Genomic DNA, 9339 nt, shown 5'->3' with positions numbered 1-9339 from the left:
TCTAAATACTTAATACTCAGACTTTGTGTGTTTGATTAATTTCATAACTACAACAAATTCCAGTTTTATGTTTACAATTAATGGCAATAGAGGGTTTTCTGATTCTGATAGGCTGTCAAAAATGTTTATGTATTTACAAGGATCAAAAGAAAAGTTTTGTTTTATGTATTCTGCATGTTTTAGTAATTTTTAATGTCGACAGACTTTTTCCATATTTACTGAAATTCCCCTGTAGGTGTGACGCATAAAATTTATTTCTAAATGTAACTTTTGAACCACAATGTCTACCATGTGTAAACAAAATAAAATAAATATATTATTTTTAATATCAAAACCATGATTTATGTCACTCCCAAAGTTCTACATACCACCCTTATGACTTGCAGGAACCATGATCTCCAGCAGACGAGACAAATAAAATAGTAATGTAATGTGTGGAAAATAAACAAAAATAGACCATATAATGCGATTCAAAATACTGGTTCAGCAGAGGCTAGAGGTAGCTCGGTTGCAACCTGGCTGTTTTTATTTATTTATTTTATTATGTTCAAATCTTTTTATAAGTGTTTCGCAGTTCTAAAATAATCATAAAAACGAATGGTTTTGTATGTTTAAAAATAAACAAATAGATGTCATATAATGCGATTTAAAATATTTGTTCAGCAGTGGGTGGCAACCTGGCTTTTTTTTGTTCAATGTTCAAATATTTTTATTTAAAATATTTTAAAATAATCATCAACATTAATGATTTTGTGTTTTCTACATGGAATTAATATTGTCTAATTCAGACCACCCGTTGTTATTGAAATGACATAGGCAGATACATGCTGGCACTAAGACTCCCACCGAGAATAGTTTTCACCAGCCGCCACTGTTGTTTTTAGAAAGCATCTCCTTAAAACACTGGTCGAGGATGTCCCTCGTCGATGTTGTTGCTTTTCTCACGTCTCCAGAAAAGGTGCAAGATAATGAATTCATTTTATGAGGGCGCCATCTCGTGGAAAGAATCAAACACTGCAACAAGACCTGTCGTCCATGTCGCTCGTTTTGTAGCCAAAATGAAAGTGATGATTTTGGTCACGTTAAAATGTGATCAATAAATCAGCCAATGGGCTCATTGTTTACTTACAGACTATAAGCAGACACAACTGAGATTCAGAGGTGGACAATTGCATTTTTCTAAACCGGACAGACTGAAGGCGGATTCGCGCGCTAGCAGACGCTCGGTGTCAGAGCTGTAGCGCGTCGCGCCGCCCTGCACCACACTGAGTGGGTGGACCAGCGGGCCGGTAGAGCATTCCCTCTCTCCCACCACCCTTACCCCCCCAGACCCCCACTCCCTCCAGCCCTGGACTCGCGACCAGGTCTCTGGATCGCCGCTCAAACACGGAGACTACTGACCCGATGTATTATTTACGAGCTCAACTTCAGCAACTTATGCGCTGGACATGGCTCCCGCTGTGAGGAGTGGGCAGAGCGGTCACCCCGGAGGAGCAGAGACCCGCGCGGCTGCCGGAGGACGCGTCACCCGGTGGAAGGATGCAGCAGGGGAGCAGGGATGCTGGAGAAGCAGGTGTCCATCCACACCGGTGCGGATGCTGCTGCTGGCAGGGATGATAATACTTCTCGTTCAGTGCACCTCAGCAGCGGAGGGTGAGCATACATCTCACATTGGATTTCTGGTCTCTGGTTCATGCAGCTTCTGTTCATCTGGAATAAAAAAACTTGTGGTCCAACATGAGATCTGTGGTAGCCGTCAGTGGACGTGATTTGTGTAGTAGTGTGGCTGCAGTGATGTAACACTCGGTCTTTGTGGAGTCAACAACTCTTTTGTCTGTGCTGCCTGCTGTTGTTCCACCACCTCAACTTCACCTTCCATCCCAACTCGTGTGACCTGCCCCTGCTGGGCTCTAACAGAATTTAGATGCGAGTTATTCTGGGACTGCAGCAGATCAGTCGGTGTTTGAGAGCATCTGGGTCAGTGCTAATGACACATGAGTCCAACTGTATGTTCTGTCTCCAGTGGCATGATGCCTGGACTCATCCTCCACAAGTCCCCCTCACTTGCTCCCTCACCTCATTTGTTTGCTGTATGACATCATTTGTTGACACGCTGGACAAAGAAAAGACTCTTGCTAGAGTACACCTCCTCTGCAACTCTGGTTATTACCTTTGCTGATGCATTGCTACAGTCTCCTCCTCTTCCTCCTCCCCTTCTTCGCCCCCCTCAGCACATCCATTCTTAAACACATGAGCCAGCAGCACCTGGATCTCAGAGCATGTAGAGTGAAATGAGAAACATGTTACTGTTGAGTGCGGACGTTCTTTTTGCCAGAGGCCTGGCTTTATCACACATTTGCTGGGCCTTTTCCTTTCTACTGCAGAGCTGTGAAATCATGGATTTCCATCAGTTTATTAAATGCTAATCCTGTCTAGACAGGTCATCCTTTCATTTTTAATCCTGCATTTATTTCCTGATTGTGGCACTATGTGACTCTGTTATGACGCCTGTCGTCCATCGATCACGAATCAATGAAGAAAAGTGGAAGAACAAATTATCTTAAGTGTGAGGAGGATTTGAACACGGATGTGAAAGCCCATACAAGATGATTGTATCTGCATATGTTCTTTCTGTGGGCACTGTATCTTCTTTTTTAACCTGGTCCCAGACATTCCCATCATATGTGACCCTGAAATAGTTTCCACTACTCAGTCTTAAATCATTATTAACATTCTTGTTTTCTTGTATCCTAGGTGTCACTTTAATCTAGACCACCCCTTAACACACAACACTCTCCATTTGAGAAACAATGTTCACACTTACTCATCACTATTTATTATTGCATTAAAAATGTACAAATTATAGATCTTAATAATTCAAATATAAAAATTGTTATGAGGAAATGTCGCCTCAGATTAAGCTAGCACTGCTATCTTAGCTAGCAAATACACTGTTAAAATTGTCTTCACTTTACATACAAGTTGAACATTTAAAAAAACATTTCCACCTGATATGTGTTGCTGGGTGGTAGGGTTAAGCTTGAAAGACTAAATAAATACCCTGGAGGGCAAATATGTTAGTTTTGGGGAATTTTATCTGCTCTCTCGAATGTCAAACGGCATACTTTCATAGAAAGTAGGCTGCAAACATCGACAATTTAATCTTGGGTGAATCCCAAATCAAACATTGCCATCGTCCCTGAAACCATAAGGATAACAGGTTTTGAACTCAAGGCATGAGGGACGCATTGGAACTGCCTGTCATTTTATGCCGCTTAATAATAGATATATTTTGTTAAAAACTTTCCACTGTTTTTGCACAAACCAAAGCAAGGCTTTTTGCGTACATTAGTGTTGAATTTTGTCACAGACTTGCTGCTAAGGGGGCGAGTTTAATGGATATAATGTCGTTTGGCTCACTAGTTGAAATCTCAGGTTTTTGGCCACTCACCTGGACGCTGTGCAAATCTGTATTTCATGTGGTCATAATCTGTCCTCTCATGATGCAGCTAGCTCTGTGGTTTGATCTTGAATAAAAGCTGTGAAGTGCAAAAAGAAGGAAGTTAACATTACATTTGAGTGATGATGTACCAAAATAAAAGCTAGTTCACAGTCAACGTTTTGTTTAAATTACAATAAAAATGTATTTTTCATCTACTTTTATAGGTTTAGGTTAAAGACACGGAGTCACAAGTTTCAACAGAAGCTAATAATCTGAGGTAGTTAATAGTAATACAAATCATGCTGCGTTGTTAGCATCACCTTTCAAACTTTTCATGAAAGACACTTGATTTTAATAGCAATTTCCTGCTTCTTTTGCTAAAACAAATCTTGAGCACAGACTACTTCCTGTATTTGGCGGTGGCGGGTGGATTAACAAGTTGTGCAGTTCTGACTACAAGGACGACATATCTAAATGCAATAGATTAATGTTGGCATTACACGCATGTCGTATTTGTCTGCTTTCATATCCTAAATCATGACTTGAATCAGTTCGTACTAGATAAGACTACTATTGTAATCAGACAGTCATTTAAATAAAGCCTCAAACATTCACCGTTACTAGGCATTATGGGATGTGAAGTCTAAGGGATGGGAGTAGTATGAATAATTATAATATTACAATATAATATTTGGTGCATCAACATTTTTTGTGTGCAATAGAAAATATCCCCACTTCATGTTTAGAATCTCAGTTGTGTGTTGTGCTTCCTTGAGCTAACGTCCATCACTGTTCACCCCCTTGAAATTTCCTGACTTTGAACCTCTGTCTTTAATTGGTCGAGCGTGTGGTTACCATGGTAACCTCATTTTATATCTAATCCAAAACATTTCGCCCTGAAAACCGCCAGCAGAGCGTTTGTGTGTAAGGTCGCTGCAGGTGTTACTTCATACATGTGGCTGCTGAGATGCATCAGACGACTGAGTGAAGCTCAAGACACTCCACGAACACGTTCGGTCTGTTACGACAACATCCTGTCGGCAGCTACGCTACTACTCGCTAATGCTCATGAATGGTTTCAGCTTGTTTTGACAGCGGTTACCCCAGAGTGACCTGCTGCTGTCCCAGCCTGTCATCACTGTGCGTTAGGTGAAGAAAAGCAAACAATTGTCGCTCTTTGAAATCATCATTCTTCTTGTCTAATCTGCTCCCAGCTTTTTTCTGTGCTGCCGCCATTGTCGCCTTTGTGGAGAGGATTTCCAGGAATTGATTTTAAGGGCGACAATGACTCATGACTGCTCTGATGACCTGCCACTGAGTGAACTCTCTGGTTACTGCTGCAACATGATTTCCCTCGTCTCCTCTTGTTGCAGTGATTCAGTGGCTGGTGTATCATTGCTTTGTGTTGAGCAGTCACAGAGACACAGGATGGATGTGCATTCAACACATGACTTGGTGTCTTAGAGTGTTTGGGCATCAGATAGCAGCAGATTGCACGACAATTGCTTTTGTGTTGGGGTTCTAAAGTGAAAACAATTATACAGCTACACATCATAATTTATTTTTGATTCATTGTAGTTTGTGTCTGAACAGGGGTGGTTAGTGCTCTTGCGTGTGTAACTGTGTTGGGGTGCTGTGTGTTCTTTTGTGTTGGGGTGGTGTGTGTGTGTTTCTGTGTTGGGGTGGTGTGTGGTTTTCTGTGTTGGGGTGGTGTGTGGTTTTCTGTGTTGGGGTGGTGTGTGTGTTTCTGAGTTGGGGTCATGTGTGTGTTTCAGAGTTGGGGTAGTGTGTGTGTTTCTGTGTTGGGGTGGTGTGTGGTTTTCTGTGTTGGGGTGGTGTGTGTGATTCTGAGTTGGGGTCGTTTTCTTTGTTGGGTGATGTGCGTGTCTCTTGGTTGGGGTGGTGTGTGTGTTTCTGAGTTGGGGTGGTGTGTGGTTTTCTTTGTCAGGTGGTGTGTGTGTTTCTGAGTTGGGGTGGTGTGTGTTTTTCTGAGTTTGGGTGGTGTGTTGTTGTCTTTGTTGGGCTATTGTGTTTGTTTCTGTGTTCAGGTGGTGCGTGGTTTTCTGTGTTAGGGTGGTGTGTGTGTTTCTTTGGTGTAGTGTGCGTGTTTCTGTGCTGGGGTGGTGTGTGTGTTTCTGGGTTGGGGTGATATGTGTGTTTCTGAGTTGGGGTGATGTCTGAGTTGGGGTAGTGTGTGTGTTTCTGTGTTGGGAGGTGTGTGTGTTTCTGAGTTGGGGTGGTTTTATTTGTTGGGTGGTGTGCGTGTTTCTGGGTTGGGGTGGTGTATGGTTTTCTTTGTTGGCTATTGTGTGTGTTTCTGTGTTCAGGTGGTGTGTGGTTTTCTGTGTTGGGGTGGTGTGTGTGTTTCCTAATTGGGGTGTTGCAACAGAAGAAATAAAAGAAGAGAAAGAACAGGTCTTCTCTTCGCACAACATGACGGAAACTCATGCTTGTTCATTTTTGTGTTGATCCTGGCTGTAATGTCCAGTGTATCATGTCGTGTGCCTCTTAAAACGATGGGTTCTGCTTCACTCATGCAAACAAGCGTCCAGCCCTCCTTCAATGCTCACCAATGCAACGTTAAGAAAGAACCGAGCCACTAATTGGCTCGCTCCACCATCTGCTCGACATTTTGTTCACAGCAATCAGGCAACATTGTGTTTGTCTGTGATTGTGGGTTTATGCTTGTGTACCTTTGGGTTCCCTCTGCATGGTTCCTCTGTGATTTGGAACTCACAGGTTTGGCTCCACTGCAGGTTCCTTCGTTTGTCCTGACATATGCTGCACAGCACTGTGGAGGCCAGTGCCAAAGGAACACATCATGCCTGTGACTCACCCAGTTCCCATCTTCTCTCCTCCCTTTCACTCGTTTCCCACAAATCTCATATATAATTGTAGTGCTTTCAAACTATTTTTGATTTGAATGTATTTTTGTTGTTGTTGGAAAGGTATGCGTTTCTGTTCGTGTTTTGAGATTGTGGGTGTGTACATGTTTCTATGATAGGGTGGGTTTGTCTTTTATGTCACTATACAGTCTGTTAATGTCACTATACAGTCTGTTTATGTCACTATTCAGACTGTTAATGTCAGTATTCAGTCTGTTTATGTCACTATTCAGACTGTTTATCTCACTATTCAGACTGTTTATGTCACTATACATTCTGTTTATGTCACTATTCAGTCCGGTTATGTCACTATAAAGTCTGTTTATGTTACTATTCAGACTGTTAATGTCACTATTCAGGCTGTTAATTTCACAATGCAGTCTGTTTATGTCACTATTCAGTCCGGTTATGCCACAATTTGGTCTGTTTATATCACTATTCAGTCTGTTTCTATCACTATACAGTCTGTTAAAGTCACTATTCAGTCCGGTTATGTCACTATTCAGTCCGTTTCTATCACTATACAGTCTGTTTATGTCACTATACAGTCCGTTTATATCACTATTGAGTCTGTTTATGTCATTATACATTGTTGATGCTTGTTGAGTGAAATTTGCAAAAGTCAGAGACACAACTTACATGATTCATGGGCCTTGGAAAAGCAAAGTCTAACGCAGAGATGTCTTTGAATGCCGAGCGCAAGTTCTAACGAAATGGCGGATATTTTCTAGTATGAATATTCGGGTAAATGCCTCTAGTCATTATGATTGGTCCGTGATTCTTAACACCGTCTCACGTGTTCATTGAAAGTTACTTGAGTTTGAGCTTCTAGAGAGAATCTCTTTATCAGTTGAATTGTGCAGATGTATGTTCTTGACCAGAGTCAAGCTGGCACCATTGAGAGATTGTTTTGTCTTTCTCAGTGAGACCTGACCTGAAGAATAGCTGAGCATATGAATTTCAAGAGAGCAATGATTATTTAATATGAATTAAATATGAAAGATTATCATTTAATCAAGTGATTATTTGAAATGTGTCTTAAATCTATATCATCGATTACAGTAAAGTTGTCATACCCTTACATTCCCCCTGATTGCATCATGAAATAATGATGCAATAAAACAAAGACAAGTCTGATTACAAAATAATTGCGAAACTGATCACGAGCTAAACTGGCATTCGTATAGTGCCACACAAAGATAACATTGGTGAGAAAGCAATAGAGCAAACACAAATTCATTTAATGAATATGGTTATAAATTGTGAGCATTTCTCTTAAATAAAAAATAATAAAGATCATTGCAAATGAAGTATTAGAACTGAATTAATTGAATGGCAAATATTCAAAACAAACACGTTTACACTAAAATCGAATAAGTCTATATTGAAGTAAAGATTTTGTTAAAATATATACTGATATAGAGCTAGTATCCACTTTTTTGAAAAACCTCTTTAGCGAATTAAAAAGGAAGAAGCAGCCCCGATAGTTTTCGACCATTGATGTCGGCTCTTCATTAAAGTTCAGCTCTAGGAGTGGAGAATAAAGAAAGTTTTTCACTTTAAAGTTTTGGGTGTACCACAAATATATTTAAGTGCAATAGACAGACATTCACAACAACATTTACCAATAATACCCAAAAATAAAGATGACCAGGTATAACGACAAAATAATAATAGTTATTCAGTTCATTCCTGGAAATGGAGGGAAATAAATAATAGTTCAAGGAGCATACAGGAGCCTTTCACCAGCCCGATCACAGCAGGGAGGTCCAAATAGCTCGCCATCAAGGCCTGTACAAAAGACAGGTTCCAGGCTTAAGTATTGTCTCAATCTTATTTTCATTAATCTTATATTTTAGTCTTATAGTTCAGTGTGCATACTATTATTTGTTAATAACACAGGTTGTATTATCCATTCAATTCTAATCCTTATTCATCTTTTCTTTTCTAATAATTTACAACAATATACATCAATATAAATATGATATCAATTATTCATCAATAATTCATTGATTCATGTCACAACTCCTAACAGATCTATAAAGAGAGGCATTTTACAATATACAGACGGATCGCAGAGATGTTTATATAGTGAGAAGTTTGGAATTAAAAGGCACTGATTAGTTGACGGAGGAATGAATGAAGGCTAAGCTAATCACGCGCGACCTACCAAGGCAGACGCGTCGCTTGGCTCATCTTCGATCCGGACATTCAAGGTAATCGACGCATTAAGTGATCGTGAACAATACTGCTTTTAAAACAGAGCAATCTGTGACACTTTCACTGATTACTATTAAACTCTAGTATTTCAAATTGGTGTTTATTTTTTAGGTTTACTTTGTTTTAAGACTTCAATCAAATCATTGTGTCATGTGGATGAAGACTAGTATTTTCCTATGCTTATATAATTAAATTCCTTCAATAAATGACACTTGCAAGTCCATATATTGTCAATTTAGAACTCAACTTGTTTATTTTCCATCAATCTCTTGCTCTAGTTCTTATTTTTTATCAACTTGGATTTGTAGTAGATGTATCTTTAACAGGTAATTTAAAGACTGATATGAATCTGTAGTTCCTAAATATATTATTCACTATTTTCTTTGTTGAAGGCATCATTTAAAAAAAAAAAATCTTTTTTAGGTCTTACATTTTTCGGAGTCAATTCTTTTACCTGCTTTATATTTATTTCATAAAATGTTTATAATTGCCTTAGAATGTTAGAAGCAGCTCGAGAGACATATTTTCATTTCTTATTTAACTTTTTCATTTATTCATTTAATTTTTCATCCCAAGTTTCGCTTTTCGTATTGTGTATTGTATTGTTTTGTAAAAGTATTCTATTTTAATAAAAAAAAAAAAAAAGTCTTCTTAAAATGATTAATTCTGAAAATATGTTGGAATCATAACAAGATGTTTTCCATTATTTGGAACTCCCCCGATTTTTAGACAATTTCCAGCCAATTTGATTGTCCTTTTAAATATAAATTACCAATATGTTCCTTCTTTTAG

General features: G+C 39.2%; 1 protein-coding gene across 1 annotated transcript in view; it reads left to right on the top strand.

The window, feature by feature from the left end:
* The first annotated feature begins 1311 nt into the window (after positions 1-1311).
* kiaa1549lb (KIAA1549-like b) overlaps positions 1312-9339 on the top strand; it is a 51008-nt gene continuing 42980 nt past the window's right edge. The window contains exon 1 of the mRNA XM_087792920.1: positions 1312-1653. Coding sequence (XP_087649046.1) covers positions 1449-1653 — 205 coding nt within the window. The 5' untranslated portion in view covers positions 1312-1448. The remainder of the gene's footprint in view (positions 1654-9339) is intronic.

The sequence above is a fragment of the Callionymus lyra genome, chromosome 6 (assembly GCF_982586985.1).
Source record: "Callionymus lyra chromosome 6, fCalLyr1.hap1.1, whole genome shotgun sequence".
Classification (NCBI taxonomy): domain Eukaryota; kingdom Metazoa; phylum Chordata; class Actinopteri; order Syngnathiformes; family Callionymidae; genus Callionymus; species Callionymus lyra.
Note: the sequence above shows the minus strand (reverse complement) of the source record. Positions and strands in the feature narration are given on the sequence as shown.